The 14407-nt window shown below is 44.7% G+C and overlaps 1 protein-coding gene across 2 annotated transcripts; it reads right to left on the bottom strand.

Annotated features, from left to right (window-relative positions):
- Window positions 1-6456: 6456 nt before the first annotated feature.
- CCDC28A (coiled-coil domain containing 28A) lies at window positions 6457-13665 on the bottom strand. 2 transcript variants are annotated; one of them, XM_075864283.1, is made up of 6 exons: window positions 13582-13665; window positions 11242-11422; window positions 10288-10448; window positions 9133-9287; window positions 7761-7783; window positions 6457-7423 (listed from the first exon to the last, which is right to left on the bottom strand). In XM_075864283.1, exons 2-6 carry the CDS (start codon window positions 11397-11399, stop codon window positions 7369-7371), a joined length of 552 nt encoding a protein of 183 aa, XP_075720398.1. In that variant the 5' UTR covers window positions 11400-11422; window positions 13582-13665; the 3' UTR covers window positions 6457-7368. The 2 variants fall into 2 exon arrangements, with proteins under 2 accessions (XP_075720398.1, XP_075720399.1); XM_075864284.1 differs by lacking the exon at window positions 13582-13665 and adding an exon at window positions 12852-12951.
- Between the last annotated feature and the right edge of the window lie 742 nt (window positions 13666-14407).

Genomic DNA, 14407 nt, shown 5'->3' with positions numbered 1-14407 from the left:
GACTGTTCATGTCTTTGACAGTGGGCAAACTTACAAAATCAGCAAGGGATCAAATACTTATTTCCTTCACTGTATCTCCCACCCGAATCTAGGAAAGACGAAACTGGAGTGAATGCGACGGTGTTCCTTACTGCTAGAAGTACCCCTCCCTGTTTTTTGGTGTGATGAGAGAGAATAACTTTAGAAAATTGAGGATGTTTTATTCTATGTGCATCTTGTTCTAATATATGAGTCTCTTGTGCACAGAGTATATCGCACTTCAGAGAAAGAGCTTCTTTCCACATAAACGCTCTTTTATGAGGACTGTTTAAACCCTTCACATTTATAGAGACAAACTTAATCATCGTAATATAGTAGAGACACGAGAATATAGGTGTGGAATATCCTGTAATATCCACTTAACCCTTCGAACCTTGTATGTTTGACTATTTGGTAGGGAACGATAAAGGGACCCAGCACTACTGTTGATAGTATTGTATACAACCATATAAGTGAAGATATATCTGTTATATTGGCATCACACTTCATCGCATTACTAGTTAAGAGAAATCTTAAACAAACAAACAAAAACACTTGGGTGCCTATTGACCCACAAAATAGAGTCGCACCAACCACACAAACACCTTAAACACATATACAGCTGCATAAGCTGTTGAAAAATAGCGGGACAATTTCTCAGGGCTCGAATCCCAGAGACATGCCAGAACTCCAAACGGCAACCGTGTCACGCTGTATTGGTGGCTCTGCAGCGAGGAAGTCCCTTCCGAGGTGGCACCACTTGCCACTCCTGACCCAGGCAAGTAGGGAACAGCACTCTATCTTCTGTCATCTCCGGTAATGGAAGGTTCTTGGATTGTAGAATCCTTCGTCCCTCCGCCAGAGTAGAAATAACATGCAGTATTCCATTATGGCGTATCAAAATTTTTACAGGGAAGCCCCATCTATAAGAGATATTGTGATCTCGTAATATCGCAGTAATCGGGGATAAGCTATTCCGCATGCGAAGGGTGGCTAAGGATAGATCAGCATACAGCTTGAACTTTTGGTATGGTGCTGGTATATCCCCCAGTGACCTAACCGCGACCAGAAATGCGTCTTTGACGTGATAATAATGAATCCTGATAAGTACATCTCGAGGTAAAGCATCCGGGAGGTGTTTCGGACGTGGCACTCTATGTGCCCTATCAATTATTTCTGTAGCTGAACTCGTCGGTAGTATAGCCATCATAAGTGCTTGCACATATTTAGTGAGATCTGTAGGCTGAATGTCCTCTGAGATGCCTCTAATCTTCTAATCTTATTCCGTCTAGAGCGGTCTTCAAGGTCTATGACTTTAGCTTGTAAACTTTCAATTTCTGCAGACAAATCAGAGTGTGAATCTACTAGGTTGTTGTGAGAGGTAGCAAACTCTCCCATCTTGTGCTCAATATGGTGTATCCGCTGACCCAGTCCCTGTAGTGTAGTGGTAATGGGAGCCAGTAAGGCAGTGAATTCTGTATGTATAGAGGCGCTAAACGCCATCAACATCTCCTTCATCAGAGTACCCGATGCAGGACCATCATTAGTGGGAATGTCCCTGAATGCCTTTGTCACCGGAGACAACCCCCGGGGATGAGAATCTCCCTCTCTTACCTCTGAGTCCCGACATGACTGCACCTGTAGTTTGAGGCGCCGCGTCTCAGGGCTTAGTGAAGGGGAAGATGGCGTCGACCTCATGGCGCCCTCAGCGCCGCCCTCCTCTAGGGATTCCGCTGCCAGGGGACTATAGCGAGACCCTGGAATTATCTTCTGTGCAGACCTCCGTGGATCCGCTAAGGTGAGTGGAGATCTTTTACCACCCTGGGAAGAGCAGGAGAAAAGTGGCGAAACTGGTTTTCCCGGGCTGGAAGTGGAAGAGTAGAAAGTGAGGCCAGCAGCCCCGTCCTCCCCTTCGCGATCTTTCTCGAAGTAGAAGTCCAATTTGCCTTGTTGCTTAAGGCTTCTCTTGCCTCTTGTCATCATGAGTAGCTACGGCTACTTTTCAGAAGCCCAAATCACGTATTAGAAGAGCCTTGCGTTGAAATCAGCTTTAACGTTGCCGGAGCTCCGGATTCAAGCTGCCATGTCTCTCGGCTGCCAAGCCACGCCGTTCGTAAAAAATTTTTTTAATAAAAAAGTAAATTTTGAAAGTTGCACCAATCCCACTGATAGACATTTTTATAAAAAAAAACAAATGATTACTTACCGGTAATTATTTTTTTTGAGATCATGAGAGCACACCTGCGAGGAGACCGCCCATTCCAGGACAGAAAACCTGAGGGGATAAAAAAGTTCACACCTCAGTGATTTGCAAGGAAGGAAGTACCCGGAGGAGTGAAACAAACAAGGTATCTTTAACCCTTCCCGACATTTGACGTAACCCGATCCATACGATGCGGGTGTCGGAGGTATGTTACAGCCGACGCTTCACAGCAACGAGCGGGATCGCGCTCATGCGCGTTCCCGCTCGTTTAACCCGTTAAATGCCACGGTCAATAGCAACCACGGGATTTAAATCTTTAGAAAGAGGGGGCAAGCCCCCCGCAATACAACTGCAGTAGAAAGTAGTCTAAATAGGGTACTAGAAGTAACCCCTGGCTTCTGACAAAGGCCAATAGCTATTTCTGAAATTACCTTTGTGAAAAGTCTCGGGGCCTGAGAGACCCCAAAGGGAAGAGCCTTGTATTGGAGATGGAGAAGGCTTCAGTTTATCCAGATAGCCAGCCTTAAAAACCTCTGGGAGGACGTATGCATTGGTATATGGTAATACCCATCCTCTAGGTCTAATGTGGCCACTACACAGTGGGGAAACAGACATTCGGAATCTTTTGTATGTTAAAAACATGTTCAGGGACCGGAGTTTGATAACCCTGAACTTGCCATTACTAGAAAAGGGGGGGGGGGGAATAAAAACCCCTTCCCAGCTCAGTCGGGGAAACAAGGACTAGCACCCCCTTCTGAATCAAGGATTGGCCTTCCTCTAGTAAGGCCTGTCTCTTGAAAATATCCCTTGGATTTTTTGTTGGGATACATTTTCCCCAGGTGGAGAGAGAAACTCTAGTCTGAAGACCCTCTCTTATACTCAGGAGTTGGTGGTTGAGAGGTTTCCCCAGGGAAGAAGAAGTCTCCCCCCCCCCCCCCCCATTGGAGGCCTGACGTCATTGATGGCTGTTTTTATTTTTTATCCTGCTGGGAGAAAATAAACCTTTTACCCTTTTTGTTAAAGGGAACCTTCCTTCCGCCTGAGGGTCTGGATCTATTTCGGAAAAAAATAACTGATTCCCACAGGGGGGGGGGGGATGGGGACCTGAGCGATGAGGGACGCGGAACCCCTTTTTTCTATCGGATGCCTGATCTGATACATCATCCAAACGGGAGCCAAATAATAGACCTCACAAGGAATCCCAGATAGCCTATTTTAGGATCCCTGATCTCCCCTCTTCCATGATTTAACCCATAGAGCTCTGCAGGCAGAGTTAGACATAGCCGCAGCCCTAGCTGATAATATTACTGCAATAGCAGATGCATCTGTCAAAACGTCTGCAGCCTTTGCAAAGGAAGGGAGAGAAGCAAGAATTTGTTCTCTTGGGGACTTATCTATTAGGTGCAAATGCTGGTACTTACGAGGCCTTAAGCTGTGTAACTTCTGCGATCGGACGAGAAAAGGTGTATTCAGCTTAAAATGGCCATCGACCTCAAACTGCCCCACCAGCCCTTCATAGACATAGCCACACAAGTAGCAACAATGCTAGGTCTAAGGCTACCTGCCGCAGATTCCCAGAATCTCCTAAGGTACGTATCTGCTTTTCTATCCATGGGATCCCCTAAACGCCACAAATCTTCAAAGGGGAGGACCCCTTTTCTCAACACTTTAGCTACTGGAGCATTCACACTATGCTTAACAAAGACCCTGTGAGGGTTGAAACGTGGCAGGTGATACTTTGGTGAATAAAACAACGATTTTTTTCTACTGGAGTGCTGCGGACTCTTCCCGTTTCTGGATTTGCTATTTTTCCTGGACCAGGGATTATCCACTGCGTGCACTCCCTGAAACTGGGATCCATTTGGTTTGATAGCTGGCTGTGCTGCGGATATCTATCTTTACAATAGGGAGTCTACTATCCGTATATCTGATGGCAATGGCTGCACTTGCCAGAACCAGGAAATGTACCAATAGGGCGTGGGTCTGAATGGGCCAGTTCTCCTCCTCCAAAAGACTTAGCAGACAGATCTCAGAGGTATAAGATGTGCTACGAAATCAGTTCGGAGTCTAAGACCTAGCCAAAAAAACAAAACGATTGTATAAAAAGGAGCTCTCCCTGACCATATGCCAAAAATCAGTTTTATCAATTTGGCAGGGATGGCAACAATGTGACAGTTTTCACATTATATGAAGTCTAGCAGGAGACAAGTAGAACTGGTGTATAATAAACTAATGGATCATGTTAATTTTTGCTGTGGGTGAAACATGGAGGTGGAATTCCAGATCCTCAGCCAAATCCATCATGTTTTGGATATACGTTTTTCAGTTGGTCCCCACATCTCTAGACATAATTTTACACCATAATAGGTGAATATACACAACGGATGCGATCCTAAAAATGTCCCCCACACTTGAAATTGACAATCAACCTGCAATAACATATCTAAGGATTGACTATTTAGTGCACGCCTAAATAAAGGTGCAGGGCTAGTTACAGTACAGTTATCGGAGCTGTGCCTTGTAGCAAGCCGTGCACCTGTGTGTCCGCCACAAGAGCAGGACCAGTTATTATCCCTGAAAATAAACAATGTAGATTACTACTGAATCACAGCAAGAAGAGATCTTGAAAACGGTGAGGAATAAATACAAAAAGTATCTAATTATTTTAAAAAAACTTTTCATTATAAAAATAAACCAATTTTGTTTGCTGAAACAGTAAGGCCTCATTCACACGACAGGGTCCGTGTGTCGGCCGGGAAAATCCGCCGTTTTTGGCCGATTTTCCCGGCCGGTTTGCATCCGTTCCGATTCCGTTCCGTGTTGCAGTTTTTACCGGCTGATTTGGAACCGATTTGCATCCGTTTTTTTCCCTGTCCGTTTTAAAATCGGATGAATTTCATTTAAATTTGTTGCCACACACAGCTCTCTGTAGATAATGCCACCCAGCCCCCTGTAGGTGATGCCACCCAGACCCCTGTAGGTGATGCCACCCAGACCCCTGTAGGTGATGCCACCAAGTCCCCTGTAGGTGATGCCACACAGACCCCTGTAGGTGATGCCACACAGACCCCTGTAGGTTGCACCCATCCCCCCCCCCCACATTCCAGGAGAAGTCACTGACTTCTCCTGGAGAGGAATTTCCTGCCCCAGGTTGGGATTCCGCTTCAGAAGTGAGTGACGTCACTGTGTCCATATATGGACAGTGTAGTCACTCACTTCTCCTGTAGCAGAATCCCCGGCCATAGCATCGGGGATTCCGCTGCAGAAGTGAGTGACATCGCTGTGTCCATATATGGACAGTTTAGTCACTCACTTCTCCAGTAGCGGAATCCCCGGCCATAGCGTCGGGGATTCCGCTGCAGAAGTGAGTGACATCGCTGTGTCCATATATGGACAGTGTAGTCACTCACTTTTCCTGTAGTGGAATCCCCGGCAATAGAGTCAGGGATTCCGCTGCAGAAGTGAGTGACATCGCTGTGTCCATATATGGACAGTGTAGTCACTCACTTCTCCTGTAGCGGAATCCCCGGCCATAGCGTTGGGGATTCTGCTGCAGAAGGGACATCGCTGTGTCCATATATGGACAGTGTAGTCACGCACTTCTCCTGTAGCGGAATCCCCAATCCCCGGCCGGGGGTTGGGGATTCCGACTCCTACAGGGAGCAAAAAAAGACCCTCCTCCTCCTCACATGCACTCTGCGCTGTGAGGAGGAGGAGAAGAGAGTGCGCGAGCGACGGTAGACCCGGCCATCACTCGGGACACATTCCGGTGATGGCCGTGTATTACCCGGCCCCATAGACTTCTATGGGAGCCGGGCACCCGGCCGAAAATAGGGCATGTCCCATTTTTTGACGGCCGGTTTTCCCGGCCCGTCAAAAAAAAATCGGTCGTGTGTATAGCCCCATTAGGGGTCTATTGTTCCTAATGCAGCCGGGTGACGGCCGATTTATGAACGGCTGGCACCCGGCTGGGAAATCCTGTCGTGTGAATTTCGCCTAACACCCGATTAATACCTTTAAAAATCAACAACCTTGGTAAATAAAGTCAATAGATTACGACAAAGTCACAATGTAATGTGAACATTTTACATAAGCCAGAAAGAATAAAAATGTTTGACTTTAACCTTGTTAAAATGTTTAGTTTTATTTTATGCTTGACATAACCATTTTACATTACACCCCACCAAACTTAGAAACGAAGCATTTTATAAAATAAATAGTAAAAAGAGAGAAAGCTGTATTTAGTATTTATTTGGCCAATCACAAAGAAGAGCAATGTCATGAATAAGCTAGAATGCAGGTATTACAAGTGTTTAAAGGCAAACTCCAGCCCCAAAAACTTTTGTCTGGAGTTTGGACTTCCCAATACCACCCCCTCCTTGGTCTTGGTTATCAGAATTTAATACCACCCAGGCTGCAGATTAGAACTACGCTTCTTTCAGCACGGACTCAAGGAGAAATACTCACCACAAACGACAGAAGGGTGTGGGGGGTTGAGAAGCCGAATACCCAACTTTAGTTTTTAGTTTCTGGCTGCAAATTGGCTTTAAATTCCCAAACAAACTGAACCAGTGCTGCAAACAATCCCATAAAAAAGCATATACTTTTCAGCTTGTGTTTATAAACGATATACACAATGGAGGCATAACACTGTGCAAATGAAAACAGCACCACCCACACCATAAAAATCTTAACATATACAGTAGCATTTGATTGTCGGCATGTAAACAAAAAGGATACATAGGCTAGGCTGGCCATTCCCAAAGAGATAGAATGGCTTTGCAAAACCCATATATAAAACAGAACAGGCATTTATCAAACCCCAAACTTTTCACATATTAGGACCAATGATACAGTAGATTACTGTGCAGGAGCTATTCTGTACATGCAACACAATAGCAAAAGGAATGAATTCAACTGAATATTTTGGAGGTCACAGTCCCCAGCCCATAAATACCTGGATTTCACAAACTGGGACAGAAAACACCATTACTCAATCATGTTTTTCACGCATGTAAAATATATGAGGTATGGAAGATATGTATGGATCATAAAGCAGCTTTACGGACAATTGGGCACACTGCTCAGAATACTGTTAGCAACGACACGATATAGGGTGTTCAATAAGCATGTAATGCCTCAGGTCTTCAGGTAGCGGTGGTTTTTGAGATATCTTGGACATCTGCCAGGTGAAGCTTTTGTCTGAATCAAGCAGTTAAGGGTAGACAAGAAAAGGAAAATGCACGGAGGAGAGTTGTATGTTGCTGTCTATTAATATTCAAAATTGCTGGGTCAAGAGTACCTTACATACAGGCTCACCTCATAAGACACCACAGGACCCCCCATCATTAAACATCGATGGCCTATTCTCTAGAAGGGGGCTCTATTTCTCCTCCAAGTGAGTGTTCGACAGACAGCTATCTAATGGGCATGGCAATCTTTGCTGTGCAAAATCTGAAGCTGCCTTTACATACATACAACTTATAATGAAAAAGGTGAGAAACAATATATAAATAACTGATGAAATTAAAAAGGATACATAGAGGAATTCAGTTCTTCCAGCTGCAAAACAAAAAGAAAACAAGTTAGTAAAATACCATAGAATAGATACAATGAATATAGTAAGCCAAAGTTTAGTAAGCTATACCTAAATGAGTGTTTTGTATCGAGCCTGGAAATGCCTTGCTTAACACACACATTATACAGTCGAGTCACATCATTATGACCACCAGCTAATATCCAGAGTGACCGCCGTGTGCAGCACGGACAGCAGCCAGACGGGCTTGGAGTGACACAATAAGGTGCTGGTAGGTTGTCTCCGGGATCTGGAGCCATGATGACTGCTGTGCATCCCACATTAGCTGCAGGGTGCGTGGTGGAGGATCCATAGAGAGAACAATACGATGGAGGTGGTCCTGCAGATGCTCAATTGGGTTCCAGTCTGATGAATTAGGGGGCCAGGTAACTACTTGGAAGTCTTGGTCGTGCTCTTCCAATCACTGTCGGACATTTCTAGCAGTGTGACATGTCGCATTGTCTTGCTGGAAGATTCCATCTGCCCCTGTGAAGGCAAACAGCATGTATGCGGGGACATGATCTGCAACGATGGATTCATATCTAAATCGGTTGAGTGCCTTCCACGTGGATGAGTTGGCTCAGAGAATGCCATGAAAATATTCCCCAGACCATAACGCTGCCACCACCAGCTTGTGTTCTTCCAGCAATGGTTGCAGGGTGTTTGTTCTCTGATGTTTCTCGCCTGAAACGCCAATGTCCATCTGTTCGATGAAGCAGAAAACGTGACTCATGGGAGAAGGCAACCCTTTGCCAGTCATCAGTGTTTCAAATCTGATACTGCTGTGCAAATTGAAGCTTTTTTTCTGATGCACCTTTGTCAGCATAGGAGCAGTGACCATCCGTTTTTACGGGGAGTTGCTCCACTGCAGCGTGCCATTCGGCCCTCGTGCACCTTCATAGCCCATGTTCCCAATGGTGCCATTTGTCCACTCACGATAAACTTTCACCACAGCAGCACACGAACAGTTCACAAACTGCGCTGTGTGAGAAATACTGCCACTCTTGGCCTGGAAGTCAATAATCATCCATTTTTGCAACTCTGATAAATCCTCCTTTTTACCCATGGCAACAACGAGTGTTCAGACAGCCTATGGCACACCTTATATACCCACCAAGTCAGCCCACGACACATCACTTCCTTCATGGGTTATGCGCTGCCGACGTTGAAAGTAGAAGGTGGTCATAATAATGTGACTGGACTGGGTTTATACACACACAAAAATATAAAATCATAGTTGCTCTAAAATGATGCACTATACTTCATAAAAAATTCTATGAATCGTGCTCTATGTTTTTTTTAATCTAAGCACATATGCTTGCCGTGTAACACATACATCAGAGAGTAGTCTGTCCATATTGGAATCCCTGGCAGTTTTGCGTTTGTCTTCTGTCATTTCCTCCAGTTCACCATACAAATCTAAATGCAGACGTGCCAGCTTTTCCTGCAATCCCCGAACATGTTCCATCTGCTCTATAGAGCATTCATTACCTGCAAGAGGAAGCGCGAAAAACGTACAGAGTGAAAGCACATTCTGGGACTGAAGCGGTCTACCCCAAACAGTGACAACGGAGGACGGATTCCTCTACAGTAGCCCTTCAATGCATATTTACTATTGGACCACAACCAGAATTATGACAAGTTAAGGGAAAGAAAGTGTGATATACAGTGTCTAATAACAACTAACCAGCATTTTTGCAGTTTCACTTTTAGACAGAAGAAATCAGGAAAGCAGACCCGTCCCCTCTCCTCCAGAGAGCAGACCGGTCCCCTCTCCTCCAGAGAGCAGACCCGTCCCCTCTCCTCCAGAGAGCAGACCCGTCCCCTCTCCTCCAGAGAGCAGACCCGTCCCCTCTCCTCCAGAGAGCAGACCCGTCCCCTCTCCTCCAGAGAGCAGACCCGTCCCCTCTCCTCCAGAGAGCAGACCCGTCCCCTCTCCTCCAGAGAGCAGACCCGTCCCCTCTCCTCCAGAGAGCAGACCCGTCCCCTCTCCTCCAGAGAGCAGACCCGTCCCCTCTCCTCCAGAGAGCAGACCCGTCCCCTCTCCTCCAGAGAGCAGACCCGTCCCCTCTCCTCCAGAGAGCAGACCCGTCCCCTCTCCTCCAGAGAGCAGACCTATCCCCTCTCCTCCCTCAACATTCACACGAGGTTTTAAGATAGGATTTTGAATGCAGACTGTCAGTGCACAAGAGGAAGCTGGTCAGCGCAGGAACTACTACACAACCTATTAATGTTAATGTATCCAAAATGCCCATACAAGCTGCATATTTGTGATAAAATTACCACCACACATGCTGCTGACTTGGAACGCTCTAGAACTCATAGACTTCAATGGAGAGGGCCATAACATGCATAACATGGGAAATAACACTTTCATTCTTTATGTAAACTGTAAAAGGTGGGGAAACGCTAAGGAGTATCGCAAATAAAAACTCAAGCCAAAATTTCTGTACCAATAATTATTAAACACTTGTTGGAAAGACTATCTTACCAAAAGCTTGAAGTTTGCCTGAGTGGAAGTCGTTCAGGAGACTTAGAAGACCCTTCTCCATCTCCTGAACATCAGAAACATCCGTAAGGAAAGAGTGCTGAATAGGAGCAGATGTAGCACCTTTACCTTCTCCCTGAGATTTTGATTTCTCTTTAATAGCTCTAAATAAAGAAAAAAAAAATATCATGTTTAAAGTGTAAATAAACCTTCAAACTTCTGACAGGTCATAATGACATGTCAAAAGTTTTGATCGGTGGGGGTCTGAGCACGGAGACCCCCCACCGATGGCTGACCGGTCCTATTTTCCATGTTTTACAGGCCGTGCTCCCGCAATCATGGGCCGTGATTACGGGCACGGCCGTGTGCATGGAGCCAGACAAAAGGTTTTTCAGTTTTCCAATATACGTTTGTGTGTTGCGGTTTTCAATATGTCTGCTTGTAGTCATTGAATGGAATCTTTTATTGTTAACATCAAGAGGATGAAAATCCGTCCTGGTCTTGTGATGGTCACACAGGTGCAGGACTTGTTATTTATCAGAACTTTCACAACCTGTTTAAGTAAACAATGACGTTTCCCATTCAGTGACTATAAGCAGAGATCTTGCTGAATTACAGCAACTTTCTGCTTAGCGATTCCAGTTAATGGTGTTCTATGCTTTAGATGGGCCTTTTCTAATTGCCCTATTGGGGCTAATGGATGTGGTAGACAAGGGTCATCCTCAGGGATACCAGGAATGACTGATAGGTGCTTTCAACAAGCAAATGTATTTGATTTCCATTATTCTCCTTAATACCTAATGTGACCTGTGTTTTATATGAGCGGGGCTCCTACGCCACACAAGGTTTGGGACCCCTGCTCTAGATGTCATGGTACCATTCTATTCATTCAGTAGATGGCACACAGGTACAAGGGGCTCTTGTGTAAACCCAGAAGATTAGAACATACAAACTCACCTTTTCAGCTTTGGTTTTTGCCCAGCTGATTGTGGCACAACATTTGAAAACCCAGTGCTCCTGCTGAGTGGCACGGAATTTTTCTTGGAATTCACGAGAGGTGGAGGGTGATTAGTGGAGGTCTTGGGACTCCTCCTTTTCATCTTCCTCTCATCCATTAAGATTCCTTCCTATCTTCCTGCTAGAATAAGAAAAAAAAGGAGTAAAACGGCATCACTGAACGAGTGTTTTTCATATTTATTCATTTATAAACAGTACAAGAGCTGATCTTCATTTTCCCTGGCATAATTACACAGATACAGGTAACCCACATTGAAGTCTCACTCTGGCTACCCATAATGTAATGCGAAAACCCACCACTCGATGTCATCATCTACAGCTGCATTGCACCCATTTTGCCCTTGATAATGTTGTGCTCCATGGCGCCCCAGAAATAGCTACTCAGCCCTAGACGAAGGATGCAGGGAATGGTGTATAGGTGCCAAGATCAAATTTTTGTCAAAGTCTGTTCGATAACAGCAGGAGGTAACTGTGACTCTAAATCCTTATTCAAACAAACTTGTCAGTTTTGTGCGCGTAAAAGACGCAGCGTTTGTTTTGAATTGCAGTTCCGAGTGACATCCGTCTACGGTGCGCGTCTGTGTTTTTTACGCGCGTATGTCATACATTTTTTACGTCAGCAAAAAAAAACTGAAGGAGGTGTTTTTCTTTTTCTCATTATTTCTTTAGCAACGGTTGCATGAATCACGGACATGGACGACGTCCGTGTGCGGTCCGTGATTTTCACACACCCATTGACTTCAATGGGTGCGTGATTCGCAAAAAAAACGCACAAGAATAGGATATGCCGTGAGTTTCACGCAGCAGACACAAGTATAAAGTAAATGAAGACAGCACTCACGTCCCAAGTTCAATTATTAGAGTCATTTACTGCAGTGATATATCTCGGCACAGCCTCACTCACTGGAGCAAACGTCACTCTAATACTTAAACTTGAGCGCGGTCTTTATTCGCTGTCTATGCGGGCGATTCAGACTAAGCCCATCAGCAGACATGCACATTTGAATATTGGGGTGCTGCTCATTCGTGTTTATTGTGACGACAAGTACGTGACCCTCTGATGAACAATATTGCAAGAATAGCATGAACTGCAGTGTGACATCTCCCATCATATATTCACACAATGAACCTCTGACCGCCATTCACCATACATTTATGGAGCGCGCCTGAGCTGCGTCATCAATGGGGGACATCTGTGATCGGAGAGAACTCTGAACATGGCCGTTAGATGCTGCAGTCCATAGTGTCTCGCTCTGTCCCCCAATCACTAACCCCTGCGATGCAATAACGGAGCCTGCCGTAGAAACATAGCCCTCCAGGACTGGTGTACGTAGATGCCTACTAGGCCGTGCCATAGGTATGACGTAATAGGTGTCGGTCAGTTTTTTGATGCATTGGATCACATAAGCATTCCAATGAATATATGTTAAAAGTTAAATGCATTTTTGTCCAGTCCCCTAGATCCACAAAAAAAGTGAAATTAAAGTTTGATAAAGTAATTAAAATGTCAAAGAATAGATAAAACATTTTTTTTAAATTCAGCAACTGACATAGTCCAAATGAAGAAGAAGAAACCTGGGGCAGTTCTACATAACAGCGTCACCATGTAGTTCTGTGGAGTCATCTAGCGATCACGTCAGTTCTCAGCAGCTCTGACGAGGATTATGTGATTATCATGTTCCTGAGGAGTCATGGAGTGTATGTCACATGATCATTTTCTGAGCTGCTGACTGGTTGAGAGGTATCATTGCAATATACCATGTAAAGCTACAAAACCGGAAAGAGCTTTCTTTTCAGGCCTCCTGTTCGGCACTTTAGGGGGTTGTTTAGTGTGGGTAATTACACTCCTTAAAGGGGTTGTCCACTTTGCATAACTTTCTATTTGAACAAGTCCCTAGTAAATCAGTTGTTATCACCAGGGGGGCAACACCTGCTTCTCCTGAATGAAATGGCAGCTTTCTACATAGGATTTACCAAAGGGGAAACCCCCTTTAAGGAATGGTGGCTGATGGGTAGCTTTTCCTGATAATTTACCCTCATTGTTTCCAAATATTCTTCAGATCAACATGTTGCTTATAACTAGTATAGAACTACAGCTCCCAGCATGCCATGCAGCAGGATCCCGGGGCTGCATTGCCAGAATTGCTACAAATCCACAGGTTGTTCCCCTCCTAGCTGACAGGTCACTACATGCATAAATATACAGTGAAAAATAAAAGCTAAATAAATACAACAACCGTACACATGTGCCGCAGCCACACTACACAAATTATAACGCACCATTCAGACGTTTTCAGACTTGTTTCTGTAGCGACATTGCAGTGGGCTCCCTGCCGAACACCCCGGATGTAGGGAAACGATGGAAACAAAATAAAGGTTCCTAGCAAAATAAGTAAAATAGTTCAGATAACAAATCCAGGTTGTGCTGACACCTAGTGGACCGAGCAGGAAATGCTACAGTATTGTAGACAGTGAAATGGACTTGGACCTAGAGTAAATATGTCAGTAGACGTGAGAATGCCACACTGGACTGTTTCGTTCACTCTGTATATTGCCTTGTACTTTTCCTGCTCCTATATATATATATATATATATATATATATATACTTTGTATTCTTCTTGTTTTGTAAAATGTACCTTTCAGATCACAAAATAAAGAATCTCCCAAAAAAAAACACGTCAGTAGGCTGAGGGAGACACGTCAGAGGGCCTGCTTGAGGGTATGTTCACACGCAGAGTTTTTAGGCGTATATCGGGGCGTGAACGCCTGAAAAACGGTAGCTGAACGCAGGGGTGGGATTCAAATTTTTAATAACAGGTTCCCTGTTTTTCGGACGAAGACATGCGGGGGGGGGGGGGGATGGGTTCACAGAGTTTTGCAGTGTATTACACCATTGAAAATTATTCTAATAATAAAATAAAACAATTATGATATTCCAGATACCCCCTACATTAAAGTGGACACTAAATAAAGAAATTCCCTGTCCAGAATGCTTTAGTGTGGATTGACACACTATTTATATAATTACATAAGCGTGCAGACCTACCCACACATTATATTAAACTCACCCATTACGTATAGACCTATATGTGCACATTCAATATC

Source organism: Rhinoderma darwinii, chromosome 4 (assembly GCF_050947455.1).
Source record: "Rhinoderma darwinii isolate aRhiDar2 chromosome 4, aRhiDar2.hap1, whole genome shotgun sequence".
In the NCBI taxonomy this organism is placed as follows: Eukaryota; Metazoa; Chordata; class Amphibia; order Anura; family Rhinodermatidae; genus Rhinoderma; species Rhinoderma darwinii.
The sequence above is the reverse complement of the archived record's forward strand: the minus strand, read 5'-3'. Positions and strand labels throughout refer to the sequence as shown.